This window comes from Apteryx rowi, unplaced genomic scaffold (genome assembly GCF_003343035.1).
Source record: "Apteryx rowi isolate R43461 unplaced genomic scaffold, aptRow1 scaffold_0, whole genome shotgun sequence".
NCBI lineage: Eukaryota > Metazoa > Chordata > Aves > Apterygiformes > Apterygidae > Apteryx > Apteryx rowi.
Genome location: NW_020447195.1, coordinates 5,253,875 through 5,271,997, shown reverse-complemented (window position 1 = coordinate 5,271,997; position 18,123 = coordinate 5,253,875). Strand labels below are relative to the sequence as shown.

Here is an 18,123-nt window from a genome sequence, read left to right as displayed (position 1 = left end):
AACAGAATATTTGCTTTCACAAAAGAGACAAAAAATACCCCCCCCATCAGTTAGGCACCATATACCTATATCTTTGTTTTAATGAATAGATATATTATCCCCATCTTCTAGCTCCTACCTACCTTTTTTTTTTTCCCACCAGGTCAGGATGACTATAAGATTCTCTCACTGTTCATATGTGAATGAATATAAATGTATTCATTACAAAGTTAACCCAAATTACCAGAGAAGTTAAAATACAATTAACAATACAATTCAGAGCTTTTCATGCAAATTCAGTTAATCTTCCCCCTTACAACAGTTTCCTTTCAAGTAATCTCTTTATTGTAAAATTGGAGCTATGAAATAAATAATAACAATAAAAAGAAACTGATATAATCTGGCCTTCACAGATCGAAAGTCTTCTCTGTCTTGATCCTGATAGGTTTGTATCATTGCAGTGGGAAAGGCTATACTCCTAAGAACTGGATTTTGGATGTGACCTAGTCTAATTTCAGCTGGAATAGTTGAACATAAACTGTTTATTTTTCATGTTAAAAATATAGTTTCTACTTACAGTTTAAGCAATTAACACAGGCATAGAAGTAACTAAGCTGTATAACTTGGAAAGGATTTATTGGGATAAAATTCTGCAAATACTGGCAGAATTTGTGGGAGGATTGTGTACTGAGCATCTGTGTCACTAGATGTCACTCTTGACCAGGATTTAGTTTCATGGATTCAATCGCTCAGCCAGAAGTTTGCATTTTAAATTATTAATCTCCCATTCCCCTCCAACCCTTCCCTCTTTTCTTTTTTGCATTTATTGCACAGGGGACAATCAAGTTCAATGTAGCATAACCTGTTGTGCATAAATGTTTTTCTTTCTTAAAACCAAGATCAAAATCAGGTCAAATAAAAATATCTGACACTTGCAATACCATCGATTTCTGCACTAGATTTTCACTGGGGAAAAACATAAAGGCAAAAAACCCCCAAAGAAGCAGGGTTTCCCTCTAACGTGTCTGGCTGGTTTTCCAGTTTCTTTCAGAACTCTTCGGCACAGATACTTGATCCATCATGTGAAATGGAGAATATCAATTTCAACCCCAAATGTCATCTGCTTGGCTTCAAAATACTGGATTTTTTGCGTCTGTTAAAAAGCARAGTAAGTGATTTAATAGTGCTTCCCTTTGGAATCGTAAAGGGTGTGTTTCTGCACAGTTCTCGACTTCTTCCTCGGGCCAGATTTCTTCAAAGAATTCAAAGAACAGTGAGGTAAATGCAAATTTCAGCTTGTTTCTGTTTATCTGTGTCTATGGAGGCCGAAGATTTGAAAAAAAATCTCCCCCTACCCTTCCTTCGTTTCTTGCAAGTTCTTGTTTCTCTCTCGGCTCCGGCCAGCGTGGAGCCAGGTGAGTGGCCACCCTTGCTGGTTGCACTGCTGCGATGCCTCCGAGCTGCAAAGGTGGAGGCCGGCCCTGGCGTGCCAGGCGCTGCACGGCCGGCGCAGAAGGGGCTTCCCCCGCAGAGAGCTCGCGGCCGGGCGGGTGAATCCAGGCTGCTCTCTTGGTGATTTTTTCCCTTGGAACCRAGGGATCCTTAAGGAAATGAGCAAGTGGTTTCCTTTGCATTATCCCCCTTCCCTTCACTGATTCCCRGCTTTGTTAATTGGCATCACGGACCTCAAAGGAGGCCCACGGGATCTGCCCAAGGGTGTCTCCAGCTGCGGGCTGCGGCACGCTGTCAGGGCAGTGTCTGTGGGAARCTCACATAGGACATAGGCAATATCAGTCTTCCAGGGTTGCCAAGCTGCTAGCTTTAAAATAGCAACGAAAATAAAAGAATTAAACCCCCAAAGCTAAGAAATTTCCACGGCTGAGGGGTGAGTGGGAGGAAGGACGCCCGTGCTCAGCCAGACGATCGCTGCAAACAATTGGTGTAAAAGACAGGCCCAGCATCCTACAGGTTATTTATTTTTCTGCTGGCTTCCTTTATACCTGTGAGTGTTTCTCGACCTGCCATCTCCTCTCACTGTGGAGATCCATAGCTCTGCTGAATGTGTCGTTTTTCTCTTTCGTGTGTTGTAGTTCAAGGCGAAATCTCTTCTTTGGTCGCTGAGCAATACCTGCAAGCACTTTGTTGTGACACTCTTCCTGCTAACCCCTAATGTCAGATGTTTCTTATCCAGTATCTCAGYTAGTTCCTTGACGTACCCATTAACCTAGTCTAAGAAATGACATTTATAATTGCAATATACTTCCTTTGGGGTGGATACTCTACCACTTCTGGTCCTTTCAGCCTTTTCTTACTTTCTTCCCCTTTCCATTAGAAAAGTGAACTGTTCTCTCTTCAGTTACTCATCTTTCCCCACCACCTCCACCCCTCAGTTCTTTTTTCTTGATGTACCACCAGCATGTCTCCCCACATCACCTTCTGCTGATTAATACCCTTGGTATACTCTCTGTTGTACTAGGTCAATCCCCCCCATTACACAGTGGAGTCATTAGGAGTTCTGGCTTCCTCACTTTTTCAACATCGCTCTTCTGCAGAGAAAGGAAAGAGCTCATTTATAAAATAGGCTTAGCCAGTAATTTTGATATGAAACAATTTCCAGTGAAAGGCTTTGTTTCCCAACTCTAACATATTTTGCGAGAGCATTCCAGCCTTGCTGAAATGTTCATGCTTGAGAGGCAAAAATGTTTCTGTGAAGTTAACGCACTTAAAAAAGAAAAAAAAAATCATTGCTTTTCAATGTGTTGAAATCAAACTCTGATTTTTCAGCCTTAAATGACTTATTTCAAGATATCCTTTTCTTAGATTTAATTTTTTTAAGAAACCTCCTTAATGACACAAAAAATGGACACACAAGCCTTTTTTGACTTTTCCTATTAAAGAAATGCTTCAGATTAATATAAATGAACAGGAGCTTTTTTGAACTTTCACAAAACCAGAAAATAATATGCTCACACAGTGTTGTTCACAATATGCTATTGGAAAACGGGTGGGTATTTCACATTTTAAAAAGCAGGAAGGAAAACCGCTGAATATCTGGAAAGTTAAGTCATGCCTAGCACTGCAAGGTCTCTAGGTGAAAATGCAAAGTGAGATAACACAAACCAGGAAGCTGAAAAGTAGATTACACAGCTTGTAGGTTGAATTTGGAAACTAAAAAAGTTTGGAAAAAGCTGTTTTGAAACTCTCTTTGAAAATCTGAGTAATCTCAATTGTCTTTTTAGGTTAAAAAGCATAACAGAAGTGTAGCAGATTCCCRCTGGACAGAATGGGACCAGCCTTGGACATTGTGGTTAGCAAGTTTTATGAACAGCAGCACTTTAAGCAAGAAGCTAAAGCAAAGCAGGACACAGTGCTTTTCCATGTAAAGGAAACTCCTGTTTGGCAACAAACACACAAAGTTTTACTACCAAGGAAGAGAGAGAAGGGGCTGCCAAGTCATCTCTGACACCCCCTTTTTCCCTTATCTAGTATGATAACTGGGTCACTGGCATTTATGAATGTGAAGCACTTTTTCCTGTGTGTTTCTGTTTTGCCTCTATAGTAAAGCAGTCATTCTTTATTTTCATCTGTAAAAGAAGCTAGCCATTACATTGTTAGTATTTATTTACCGGAACAGTACAGCATGAGTAAGGTACTTTCCCAAGACAACGTTGGTTTGCAAGAGCTCGCAACCTAAGCCCAGAGAGCAGCTAGGGGAAAATGGGTAACAATATGCTCTTTTTACATCACTCGGCTTAGTTCTGTGTGAGCAGAACAGCGGCAACGTGTTTTAACTGATACTTTGATGGGGACAAGAGTAGTTAAGCTTAGGGTTAAAGTACCGTTCTTCATAGCAGCCCAACAAATTATGCTTAAACAGAGTGCATGGAAGGAGTRCTGAATGGAGTCCACCTCCAAAGAAGGGTCATCACGATGTCTAGGAGTACACTAAGTCTCACTAAGGTGAATTTGGAGTGCAGAAGTGGGAGGGAAATGGTACCTAGCTTTTGTGTTGAACTCTCTGAAATTGTCAGAGATGTTTATGTCACTCTGAAGGAAAATATAGATTGCACTGATACAACCCATTTACCTTGTGTGCCAGTCAGACAAGACATTTAAAAAGTTATCTTGCTCTTCCATGTTGATTCAAAACCCTTTTCTGCATTGTTTCCTCTTCACTGGAGAGTAATTTATTTAAGCAGAGAATTTTCCCATGTGTTTTCTGCAACACATGATCCTGGCATATGTTTGCATCGATTAACTTAGAGGAAAAAAAAGAAAATTACACCAGAGCCTTTATTAAAGGAGGGTGTAATTAATGACTTCAGATTAATTGAAAGTGTTTGCTCTGAAAGTAGCAATTGAGCTCCATTCTGATTAACTGCTTTCTCACATACTTTGCAACCTTGCAAAAAGTGCTGTTCTGCAGACATCAGAGGGAAAAAAMCTAATATCTCTGCAAAACCTTTATAAAAGAAACCTGTCATTTTTCCATTCTAAAATGTTTACAGTGCTATAATCGCATTATAGAAAAAGGTCCATAGGATTCTTTCACTTAAAAAGAAAATCGTAGTTCTTCCAGGGCTGAGGACTCTAAAGGGAAGTAGGCCGGTACTGGGAATTTAATCCTGGATGAATTAGTTTCTGGTTTTGTTTTTTTGTTTTTTTGTTTTTGTTTTTTTAAAATGAAATATGTATCTAAATGACTTAAGATAGCTATTAGAAAAACATGTTTTCCATGATTTCCAGTTTAGTAAACAGCTTCTATCCTATCACCCTGGACATAGAGTACTCAGATCCAAAAGTATTTATGAAAAAAGCCAACATTTTGCTAAATATTTCTTCAGAAGGTCTGGACTTAGTCATGTCCTGCTATGTTATTGGCCTCTGACGTGTTTTCAAAGAAGGAACATATTTTTTAATCAATTCAAACGATTAAAAATTGTTCATATTAACACATATTGACCTTCCTTTTCATTTGTATTACCCTGAGTAATCTCAGGAGAACTGGTTTCTCATCCCTTCCCTCCCACACGTTTCCTATGTATGAGTTACGGTCTCCTGGGTACACCTACTGGTACAGCTGCGAGTGCGAGCCTAACGGATCTTGATCATAAATCTGGTGATCCTCCAWCCTGCATGGCTGGTCTTTGGCACAAGTTTCAGGCCTGTTTCAGACCTGTTGAGGGACCCCAGCCAGCAAGGTGAATGGGTGGCTGAGTCTCTGCCCTGTTGCTCTCTGGCTGCCAGCCCTAATTCAGGCTGCCTGCACCTTCTCCTTGCTCTTGCAGTACCGTCTTCTGGCTGAGGTCTGGCAGGTAAATCAGTCTGGATCTTCCTCCAAATGTCCACAGCAAAGCCAGCTGAAAGAGCAGGTGGCAGGGCAGAGGGACCTCAGGGCAGAGGGACCTCAGGGCAGAGGACCATGGGGCTGGGCCAGGGAGCAGCCCTGGCCTTGCTCCTAAAGTGGTCCATTTGCACCTCTTCCAAACCCAACTTTTCAAATTCCTTCCACTGCATTTGTAAAATTGCATCTACTGTAACGGAAAAGTTGAACTGAGACCCATCATCAAAACAAACTGTTTCAATTCCTGACGTATTTTTTTTAGATTTGCTTTGCAGGAAATACTTAATGGCCTTTGATTTTCCTTTTTGCTGCTATTTGGAGCAGAGGGAATTTCAAAATATGAAGAATCGACCTTCCAGCCATGTCTATTCAAAATATTTCATCTCTGAATTGATTTCTGTATGTTTTTGTGTCATAAATCACAATATATAGATGGGGAAAACGAGGTATGTTTTATCATAGCTGCTAAATAATTGTTAGAACTGGGGTTGGATTTCAGGAATGCCTTACTGTTAGTTCCCTCTTCTTATCACCAGACTCTCTTCCAATCGGATAGCAAAGGTTTAAAATGCTGTTGATCTTTACAGAAATCTAATATGCACATGCTCACACTGGAATGTGAAGGCATATAAGATTGCTGCTGTGCATAAAAATATTGCTGTGAAAATTGAGCATTGTATTTACAGTTCCCCAGGCAAACTTTGTTACATTTAGTATGAAATTTGTTTTGTTAACTAACATGTTGGGTGTTCAGACAGAACCAATGTGTACTAATACATCATAATTTTAGCATTCGTGACTCACTGATTTCAGGAAGTAACCAAAAGATAAATATCAGTTCAAGAAAAAGCAAACAGGGAACTTCTACTTTTTTCTCTTTTCACAGAGCTGCCATAAGGAAGCAAAGCATCATTATTGTTTCTTTCAGTTCTCAGTATAAAAGGAAGTAACACTTGATAAAACCCATTGGCTGCAAGATTTCATGAGAGAGAGAGGGAGAGAGAAAGGGAGAGAACAGTGCTGTGGTAAAGCAGGTGTGATTCATGAATAAACTATAGTTTGTAACCCTATGGGATACTGATGAAACACGTAGAATTTTCACAGGCATGGATAACACGAGGACACAAGACACTTTTTCACAGGTAAAGGCAGAAACTGTTACGGCTTATGTGAAAGAGCTATTTGTTGTGCATATCTGAAGAGATGGCATATCAGAAACTGAAAATGGCTTTGTGTTTTATTGGCAGGGAATTTGCAGTAGATTGTTTAATGTAATTAATTATTATGTGATACAAGCTCAGACTGGCTTAATATATTATATCAGAAAGTGTTTGCAGAAGGTGGTTATGAAATAACATTTTTCTGAGCTGTCCTTTATTCTTAAGAAAGTTGAAATGTGCAAGGTTTTCCTGATATGAAGAAAGGGAGAAGGAGAGAAAATCAGTTTTTCTATTGCCATGTGTGAGAAGATCTATTAATACTCTGTATTATCTGTACTAAAAATTTCGTAAGGTAATTGGAGGAAAAAAATATTTTATATTGTAGGCAAATATCGTCTTTTGATAATCATACTCATATTTGATGTGACTGATATGCCAGAATTGAAAATACATCAGTTCGTAGCACTACTGAATTTGTCTGGGAGTGTCTGCCAGATGTATATTCTTTTAGCATTCTGCTTGTTTCAATACTTGCGCATTTGGAAGTCTGCTGATCTGGGGAATTAAGCGGTAGAAAACTCCTTTCTAGCTAGGAACGCTGAGAGCATATATCGGCAGAGATTCCAGGATGTACAACTTAGTGTAAAGAGCAATTGGAAGAGAGAACACGTGTGTTAAGGGTAGACTGGTGGGGCATGATGGAGTAGTCTAAATTAGCCCTGGGCAGATACCAAATGCAGGCCTGGCTAGCAAGTATTATGCACATTGAGCAGAACTTGAGAGCTGGGGAGAATCAAGCCCTGTTTACATGATCTCACCTTCTCATTGAGAAGCATGAGATGCTCATTGAACAGATTTACTAGACAAGGCTCTAGACAAACCCAGACCAATTACATAAGCCAGCACGAAACCTCTTTATCGCTCTCTGGCTCATGGGAAGATGGGCACAGGACAAAATTCTGCCTTGGATTACCTCCATACAACATCAATGTTCCTGGCCTTCAAAGATTTTGCTGAGGGCAGTGTAACAGGTCACCCAAAGATGAGTCATTTAGCTTGACAGATACTAATTGCTTCACATGAAGTAATAAACCCTGAAGTCTAGTTAAATTGCAGATCACATCCAGCACTATTCATCACAGCAACATGCTGAGGTGCTGGGAGCCATTCAGAAAACTTTTGATGATGGTGGTGGTGAAAGTTCACAAATCAAATCTGGAAGAGTTTTCTCTTTTCTTTGCTGTTTACAGTCTATGTGTTTATTGCTTAGCACTGGCTCAGAGGCCTTCATTCCATCTGATGAATCATTGCTCTCATTTCATTTATCATGTACTATTGGGGATGTCCAGAACAACACAAATGTGGAAATAACCAAATGTTTGCTACCAAAAAGGGCTTACATGAATGAGAATCAGAAAACAGGAAACAGTAACCAGATGGTGCTACTTTTTCCTTTCTTTCACTTCTCAGTGCCTGCAGTAAAGCATATGCACAAAGCTCAAGTTGTACATTCACCAAAATATTTGCAAAGCTAAAACAAGCCTGAGAAAAATGTGTGCTTGAAACTTCTTGTGAGCCTCTTTTAAAATTTGACCATATGTCTTCCTGCGGCTTTTCTTCTAAGTCTTCTGAGAGCTGATAAGATCATGGTGTGAACTAGAATGGCCCCTTCAGCCCCTTCTGCTTTTCCACCTTGCTTTATTTTAATCAGCCACTTTAAAGTACTTTATCCCCATGGCTTTTCCATACAATTTTTGTTAGACTTTTAGTTAAAGGCCACCTCTCCTAGGTGATTGATTTTTTTCTGGTCTTTTCCAAGGTAGCTTAAAGCATATTTTCACTGTATATTTATCAAGGGATCAATTCCATTTAAATAAGGCCAAATGAATCCATATCTTCTGATATGTATATTCATGAACATGTACCCAGCCTCAGGAGCAGTAATTTAAGAGATGTGCTATTGTCATTACAATACAAATCAGAAATCTGATGTTCTCCTGATCTGTGGAGACTTCTAATGACTTGATTATACATATCGGGTAGTGAATCCACCACAGATGTGGATTCAGAACAATCCACTCCTTACAGTTAACCTCAAATGTTAACCATAGCATAGGGCTTGAGAGAGAGTTCAGCTTCCTTGCTCCTCCTGGTGATTTAAACCTTAATGTTTGTAGGTTCTACAGAACTGCTGGATGAAACCTTCTGTACAAGTGCATATTACTTGGAGTCTGCATCTGTATTTAAACTTATTTAATCACTTTTAAGCACACTAACAGGTCAATATGGAAACAGTCTGTGTGGGACCTTTCTTTGACTTTTCTAAGAACACCCCAAAACTTAGGCATGTGTATTTCTTGTATAAGGCGATATCAAAAGACCCAGAGAGACTGCAATGAATTTTTTCATATATTTGCTACTCATTGGGAAGTAGCCCATTAAACAACAGAAGAAATGCTGTAGGACAGGGATGATGTACAGCCTGAAACAGTCTTTCTCATCATCCACACAAAGRTAGCAGCTGAAATTCCTCAGTAAAATTTCCTGCCACTGAGCCATTTAGAACTTTATCTGGCTTATTTCATTCTCAGTATTGTACATACTCTTGAAATTGGGAGCATAATGAATATTGTCAAGCATCTTTTGGACAGGAAATTATATCCTGAGTTTAAGAAAGGACTTAATGACACAGCATAAATAGATGTCCAACTAACTGACCCTGAGGAAATCGACCTTATTTGAAAAATGTAATCTACTTTTGTAGGAAAGCATTAAGAACATAGCAGATACATATATATATGAACAAGGATTATGTTCTCCTAAATCTGTCAGAATATAGGAAGAGGATAACAAGGAGAAATACTCCCTTTTTACCTAAATATTTTGTTAGCATGATTCATTAACAAACCAGAATCTGGGGCAGGGGAGGATGAGGGGAGGAGTCAAAAATCCTTTTCAGTCCTTCTTTTAAATACCCTTCACACATGGTTAAATGACAGATCTTGAAAAATATCACCTTGACTGGAATTTTGAATGTCTTTCTGGTCTCTGCTTTGTCAATACACAGGCAGGATCTGGGGTCAAGCTGACCACAGACTGCATCTTTGCACAGCAGCTTTAATGAGGAGAACTCCCCAAAATCCAAGTCATGAACTGATCCCCAAAATATGTCAGCAGATAGATGCTCACTGGGGTTTTTCGTTAGATCTCAGACATTCCCTTGATTAGAACATAAAGAGCAGTTTGTTCATTAATTTTTTTCTACTAATTAATGTATAATTCACAGACACCTAGGAATACTGACTTAAACACGCATGAAATCAGTGTTGCACTTCATGCTCATCACTTAGTGTGTGTTAACCGGTATGATCTATATAACGCATAATGAATCCAGTCTTGATCAACTTTTAAGAATTTTAGCAGCCCAATTCTTGCATGATGTGCATCTTTCCTTTACAAGACATTATGTTGCAAGATGAGGTTGTAAGCCTGTGAATAGAAATATGCATGCTTTTCTCCAAAATAATTAGGTGTCACTGTTTAATAGTCTGGTAATCATTGTTTCATCACAGAACTAATTGCACTATCGTGTTAATAAGCAATATGGTAATCCTCAATAGTTCTTATCACTGTGGGTTATTTTAATTACTGTAACTAAAGGCACAGCACATTACTATTTTAGTTACAAACTGAAATACTTCTCTGTCAACTACCTTCGTTATTCTATTGCAGTTCATTAAGTAGTATAATGTTGAAGTTTTACCTGGATACACCAAGAAAATAAGCCATGAATCAGGTTCTGTTATCCAGTTATCACATTCTGTTTTGAAATCAGAAAGTATTGATTAATAAATTCAGGACATGTACTTCATGTTTGTGTGGTGGCAGGGTACTGAAATCAATGGGAGTTTTACTCTTGTACTCAGTGTGTCCAGTCTAAATCTTCCTGTAGTAGCTATTTCAAAGGCAATCTGCATCTACTTARTTAATTCAGATTGCACCCATTTAATTCATTCCAACTGATAAAAATGTTCAGCAAGATATAGAAGTCTCTTATTACTTAAAAAACCTTACTTTTTTCAAAAAAAAGGATTCACTTTATTTATATTTGTTAATGTAGTTTGTGTCTGTGGACATCAACATTTTGAAGGAAAACAAACTGACAGTGGAAGAGGATGTAAACCTGATTTAATAATGGTTTAAGTATGAAGTGAAAAATGAAAACTGAGTGAACCTGTACTTCTGTGCTAAAATATTTTGGCCATTCATCATGCAAGCTGTTGTTAGAACAAGCTGGGAACTAGCTCACACTGGGAACTCCTGCATTTTTATTGAGGTGTCTGCCTCCAGCCTTTGTAATACCAATTGTAACGTGAGGCTTTCCATAAGTGCTTTCTCAGGCCATTCCCAGTAGCATTCTGATCAGGTGTACTTTTAGCATGAAATAACTGGTGCAGTTAACTTCTTAATCATTGCAATCTGTAGGAGAAACTGAACAGTTTCACCRCTCACTGCGTGGTGCCTCTCTCTCTGTACATATATACACACAGAGAAATTTCCCAGTGTGTCCGTGTATGACAGCATCCATATCAGCACTTCAAATGTACTTTCAGAGAGAGAAAACTTAGTATCATGCCTAAACATTCTGCAGTTTAAACTTCTATTTTGAGTGCTACCTGTGAAGCTATTTTGTTAGCTATGTGAGGAAAAATACTAGCAGGTAATTTGATAAAAATATCATGTTAAGATTGCTTAATGTAATATGGCTCTTGATTAACATGATGTAAGCAGGTGAGGCAGCAAGATCATAAATTCCCTGGATGTTAGCAATGCACGTTCCTTAGATAGACAAAGGTTCATACTTATGTTTCTTCTATGAAAGCAACTGGAGTGAGTTGTAAAACAGTGTGAGAGGAAAACTCATAATAATACTATTCAGAGGCTGTTGTGAATTTTCACTTGAAGACTAAAAAGTATAAAACTGTTTCTTTATTCCCCTGGATTTCCCCTGGGAAACATACACCTTAGCTTTAGTTATCAGTACTAAGTAAACTCAATAGAGGATTGGCACCTAAAGGGAATGAAGTGGAAAGCAGACTGACCGCTAACGTGGCAATCATATTTGAGCGCGCTCAGTACTGCAGAACGTGCCCTGCTCTTTCCTTCCTGTTCTCTTTTTCACACTTCTTGAGATGAGAGGAGTGTTAAAGGGAGCTGCTTAAATCACGCTGTGCAAAGCACCGTTGTCTGGGCTCTGCGTAGCTGAGGGCATCCCCTTTCCTGCCTCATACTGCCCTGGCCATTTGTACAAGCGTGGCTGAAACAGGATCTGTTGTGTGAGTTAGAATTTGGAAAACCTCATTGTATTTCTTATGAGCTGAAGCTTGCTGAAAAAGATTTCTTTACAGGTCTTGCTCTTTGGTACTTCATCACAACAGTAATGCTGAGGCTGCGTAATACCCAGCCAAGCACTGTCAGTTCTGATAAAGTAGCATATGTTCTCTTGAAAGGATGGGTTTTCAGGGAGCATCCTTCTCTGCATTGAAAGCAAGCTCTCATCATAGGCTGAATGAAGTTTTTTAAAAACTCATTTAAAATCTCTTAAATCTCTGACCACATTTTCCCTGCAAGTGATGCTTGAAAAAAGCAATGAAACCATCTGTTCCTTGCATTTGGGCTTGGACTTAATTAATATGCAAAACAAATGTGCAAAAATATGGGTCAAACAAGTATGAGATTAGGCATGACACAAACCTAGTAAGGGACCTATCAAAACACCATCCAAGACTTTTGCATCCCTCAGTGTCCATAAGGCTTTTTGTTTAATTCTTCTTACGKATCATCAGTGATGGGATATAATCCTCCCCACACAGCTATTTGCTTATTGTTATCCTTGCTCTTTCTCCAAACATCTAAGCTGAACCTCTTTTGCTGTAACTTAAATTCTATTTCTTCTTACCCTTTCACACAGCAAACAACCTACTCCTTTCCTTTTCTACAGCAGCTGTTCATGTATTTGAAGACTGTGACTCCCTCCAGTCTTCTCTTCTTTAGGCTGTGAAATCCCAGTCCTTCCACTCTTTCCCTGTAAGCCATGTTTTTTATTTCTCTGACTATTCTTATTGTCCTGATCTTGACTTCCTCCAGCATGTCCATATCTTTTTTGAAGACATGGCAAATGTCACACAATATTCCATCAGAAGCCTTTACCAATACTGAATATTGGGAAGATCCCTTTGTGCTTTGCAGGCTATGCTGCTGTTTATAACCTCCCCATGGGATGCTTSCCTTTTGTTGCAACAGCATGACATTGTTAACTTAGGTTAGTTTGTAAGCTACTATAACTAACTTGTAGGTGTTTTTCTGAAGAGTATCTGTTCCTCAGTCAGTCTTTGTGTAGCTGGTAATTCCTGCTAAAGTGTAGACTTTTTCACTGGTTGAACTGCATACTATTGTTTCTCTAATTTGTCAAATTTGTTTTGAATTTCTATCCTCTTTGCAACTTGCTTGCAGTTCTTTCCACCTTCATGYCAAATTCTGCAAATTTAATAAACAAAACCTCTAGTCTATCACTCAGGTCATTAATGAAAACATTGAATAGTACCAGCCCAAGTCAGTCTCCTGTGCAACACTGCTCAATATATCCTTTGATTTTTGACAGTGAAACTCTGGTAATTACTTTCTGAGTATAGTTTTCTAACAGGTTCCAAATCTGTCAGTACAGCAGGATCCTGCTGAGAACGTCCAGGTCTGTTAATTGGTGATCCAGGGAAATACCAAAGTAATTGCTTCATATTAGACCTGCAAATTGTCAGCTTTTCAGAGAGAACTTTGTGAAATGTGTAGGTATTGAGATTCCTCAATAAGGAGTAATTTTCAAAAATGGAACTAAGTAGATTTATACCAATAAAATACTAAATTATAATAAAATATCTTTGGGCTCCTCCAGCTCCTATTGAAAATGGCAGGGTTTCTAGGGTTTTCAAAGAAATCAAGCTATTGTTTGATGAATATCTTCTTCTTTGAATAAATCTTGACAGATATTGTTCAGCCAGATATAGATCTGAACAAATAATGCAAAACATTATTACAGATGGATAATTTATTTGATGAATAGCAGCACTATTTGACAAATAATATTAGTCTATCTTTATGACTGACTACAAAAGATGGTTTTGTCATATAAAAATATCACATCAGTCATTCGTATTGCTATTCCATGTAAATTACAAGTGAATGTCTTTCAGATACCCCCATCCTAGAAGACAACCACTCCTCTGCAAGTGGGAGTACTCAGGAAACTTTGGTTCAGCAGCTGGTTCGCAGCTGGTGTAAGTGAATACAATAGGAGACAAAAGTTGATAACACTAGACTGGAACTCTTACGGCAATCCATACTGTGTCCATTGTATTTGAAGTAACTAAAATGGCATCTTCAACATGCAGGCAGAATGGAATTCAAGGCAAATATTCATAGTAAACTGAGCCAGTGCCTTTGATTAAAAACAAGCTTTTTTTTTTTTTTTTTTTGAAACAGTCTGAAACAAAGAAGTTGTTACTTGAAATTTCATCACAAGTCAATCACTGCATTGCATCCTGGCACTTATTTTTAAGTTTCTCCATTGTGTTTGCTTTGCAGAAAGTGTTGCGTACTGTAGCTGGAAGGCACTGAGTCAAGACAAAATACCCAGAAGGCTTTACCTCAAAGTCACTTTATCCTGCTTTGCTAGATAGAATACAAAATCTTCTATTATTAAGAGCCATTTTTGAAAAATTGGACTGTAAAATGAATGAAAATATGACCCTTTGCTGGATATAAAAATTCAGGCATATATGTTAAAACAGCATATCTCATGTTGTGTGGCAACACTCRCATTCAGTCTGATTTATGCCCAGAAATCCATGGGGGCTGAGCCCCTTGTCTTTTGGAGCATTGGTCCTATTCAGTGCTAAAATGAAGATGCTTCTGTATGGTGCGAAGGACGAGGAACAAGTTCTCTGGGTCCCACAGCAGCCAGAAGGTGCTTGTTTTATCTCTTKCTCCTTGGGGCAAACAGAGCAGAATGTTTAACTCTGTTAATGCTTAACGAGGACAAGGGTAAGGAATGCTTAGCAATAAACGGCTTCACTAGCTTAGAATAAAAATTTCACCCCTTTGGCACAGAGAGCAGGATTTCTGCATGACTTGGGTTTGTTGCCACAGGAAATGATAGAGCTCGGCACATGTTAGATATGATCTTCACCTATGCAAACCTGAAAAAATGTCTCATGAGTYGTGCCAGTATTTGTGATAACTGAGATCACATGTATAGCTGACTGACAGCCAGATTTCTTGCTCTACATCTCCAGGGGTGTATGTGCACACGTTCCAGGAGTCTTTTTATTTTAGGTTGCTGTCATATTATTACGATTCAGGTAGGATGGTCCACAGAATAAGAACAAGCTGAGCAAAAGCTACTGCACGTAGCTCAAGTTCCTCTGGAGGTAATGAAGAGAAAGAGACTTCAGGTGGTTAGACAGGTCTCACAGGTGCTGAATCGCCATGTAGACATGCCTAGGTATCTCCGTTGACTACACAGGACTCCTCGGGGAACAGCGTGGTGGGAGGGAGGATCTGACCCAGCGTGTATTGCAGGATGAGCGTTAGGACGATCAGATAAAGAAAGGTGTTAGCCTGCCTTTTCCCTGGACTGTTTCCCATGGTTCTGCATACCTCCTGCCGCTTTGTGCAGTCCATTTTAAATGGCTCAGCTAAAGCAGCTTTAACCCTTTTTGCCTGGTTGGCGCTCAGAACGCCTGAAAGGAGTCATTAGGGTCATATTTACCACAGCGTGGAGAGTACAAGCGAAACCTCCCACCGCTCCCGGGGCCGCTGGTGAGCCGGGGCTGGGGACCTGGGGAAGGGCAGAAGTCCTGCAAGGGCTCGGGTCGGGTGCGCCCCGGCAGCAGTCCAAGAATGGGCCAGAAATCTCATACCTCTCCATTAAACACATTTTATATCGTGTCCAGGCCAAAAATATAAGCACCTCACCCTGTAGAATAACGGAGAGAGGGAGGTTTCCTGGAGCCCATGCTTTTCCTTCAACTGTGAGGGCTGATTTTTCTTTCAAATCAGATATATATCTATACTGAGTTTCAGGTGGGTGATAAAACTTTAATCTGTACTAAACAAACTTCTTTAACCTGGCAGATAAAGGAATACATTATTAATGAAAACTCATGTATTTCCCTAATGTGCACTTTTCATAATAGAAACATGTAGTTTTTTCTTTTTTAACAATTTTGTTATTCARCCTTGTATAAAAATGTTCTGTTTGGTTGCACCAGTCACATTCTATTAGGCAATATAACACGATCTGACTTAGTGCCATTTCAGTGGATAATTTGACAAAAATCATTTCTTTTTAAGACAAAATACAACCAAAACAAACACAAAAATGAGCATTACAAAAATTGTGATGTGCTGGGAGAAAAGCCCCACAGATACAAAACCATAAAGGTCAGGATCTGTTACTCAAGTCTTGTTTGCAAGTAAAAATACTATGCTAACGCCTGGCTGTCAAAAACCTAAGCGAGCCAGACAGACTTCTGACAAATAATTTTGACAGATCTCATAAGCTGAAAAGTGCCTTTTTTTTGCCTCTCTCATCTTTTGAAATGCTTCCGTCCTGCTTACAGATGTGCAGAGAGAAAGAGAGTTAACAGAGACGTTAAAACAACAGGGTGCTGTTAAAAATAACCTGTACCTAGCACTGTCTTTTCTGTGCTCTCTGGGGAATGCATTAACTGTCAGCAGTCTAACTTACTAACTAACCTTCCTGAATTTGCAATATATAAAATGATTCACTTCACTTTTGCAAACATTTGTCTTATCAAGAAAATTAGAAGATGTTCCCTGTTGTTCTCATGTCTTAGGCAGAACTCCATTCTAGTGTAAAGGAGACTTTGGCGAAAATAAGCAAAAGAATAAAGAAATGATTTTTTTGCAGAGCCCAAAATGCATTCATTTCTGAATATTTTATATAAAAAGAAAAAAAAATTGAAAATTTTCAACAATGCAAGAGAGGTCTGTCTTTTGCCACAGGTGAATTACAAGAAAATGTCTTGTTTTGTTAGACATACCATGGCAAGGTTTCTTGGTCCAGGATGGAATATTTGGTTGGAAAGGCAAGCCTTAACATACGCAGTGCTTCAGGCACTGCAGAGTATGGAGTAACCTGAGTCACCTATATCCTAGAAAAAAGTTCTAAATTTCATATTTTGCAAGCTGTAACTCTTGTTTTTTTGGCCACTCTTAGGAAGCATCCCTACAAATGTGCACAATATGTTGTGTTGTTAAGCAACGCAGTCAGATTCAAACGAAAATTAAGCAACTACATTAAATTACTTGTGCACTAAAGCAAAGGAGATAAATCCTTCTTTTGTTTATATGAATCGGACTGTGCTGTTGACATGAGGCTATGATGATGTCTTTGTGTTATCATYGTCATCCTGGTGCAAAATCTTTGAACCTTTTACCATGCGAAAGGGTCTAACAGTTGTGAAAATACTAACAAACTTCCTAGCAAGAAATGCTATCCTGTATAAACAGGATCTTGCACTTTAAAGCTGGCAGAGTTTAGCCTTAAGGAAACTATATTTTTCAGTTCAAATATATCCATATTCTTGTTTGCTTACACAGGGACTGTTCAGTGGGGAATTATCTTGTTAAAATCTAATCGTATACAGTGTATGTGTGGTGTAAATATATGGCCATTTAAAATTCAAAACCAGAATGCGGAGGTCATTGTAGGAACCTTATGTGCCTCAGCAAGTGCGAATGAATTACCAGACTGCTTTTATTCTTTCCTCAATGTTCACGTTGCTATTTGCAGCTGGGAGCTATGCCATAAGTTACTTTTATATTAGCACTGAAAATTCYGAGGCTTTGAAAACAAAATATTTCTTCTTCTTTTACTCCTAGTTTTATTTGTAGGCTGTTAAAAAAATACAGCGTGTCTGTCGATCAGAAACGGATTCATACGCTAGAAATTCAGTAAGCTTAAGAGTGTTTAACGTAGCGTGGCTCGGGATAAACGGTAGCCTGCGGATTCGGTGGTCCCTGACCTCTGTCGTATGGGAGGTTATTTACACGTCGCCCATCAGACCCGTGCCAGGTGACCGGTGCTCGGATGGGTGGAGAGGTCCTTAGCGCCRGGGCTTGTCCCGCCGCAAGGCTGCACCGCTGAGGCTTTCAGCGGGTAGTTGCTGTGTCTGCAGAGGGCCGTAGGCGTAGGTAAAGCAAGCGGCTGCCCAGGGCCGGAAGTGTTGGGGTGGCGACGCAGCTGCACCCCGCTGCCGGCTCTGCCCTGCCGGGGGGCTGGAAAGGCGGCCGCGCGGCCGCTGCGGGGGGCGGCAGGCGCCACTCCYGGGCAGCGAAATCGGCAGCTCGCAGCAGACCCTGTCGCTGCTCRCCCTTCCTCTTCCCGGGCAGCCAGACAGCAGACCTAGCTCTCCAGGGATCCCCGTCTTTCCTCTAGCTCTTCCCCTTCTTACGACGGGAACAGCCAAACCCAGCCCAGGTCTTGGTGCCTCCTCCCTGGGGCAGCCAAATTCAGGCTTGCTTGCGCTGCTGAGGTGCTTCGAGCTGGCTCTCTCTCAA

The 18,123-nt window shown here is 39.8% G+C and overlaps 1 protein-coding gene across 1 annotated transcript in view; it reads left to right on the top strand.

The window, feature by feature from the left end:
• The first annotated feature begins 6,311 nt into the window (after window positions 1-6,311).
• Window positions 6,312-18,123, top strand: part of LOC112961813 (formin-F-like) — a 43,868-nt gene continuing 32,056 nt past the window's right edge. The window contains exon 1 of the mRNA XM_026057392.1: window positions 6,312-6,465. Within this exon, the coding sequence (XP_025913177.1) occupies window positions 6,430-6,465 (36 nt within the window). The 5' untranslated portion in view covers window positions 6,312-6,429. The remainder of the gene's footprint in view (window positions 6,466-18,123) is intronic.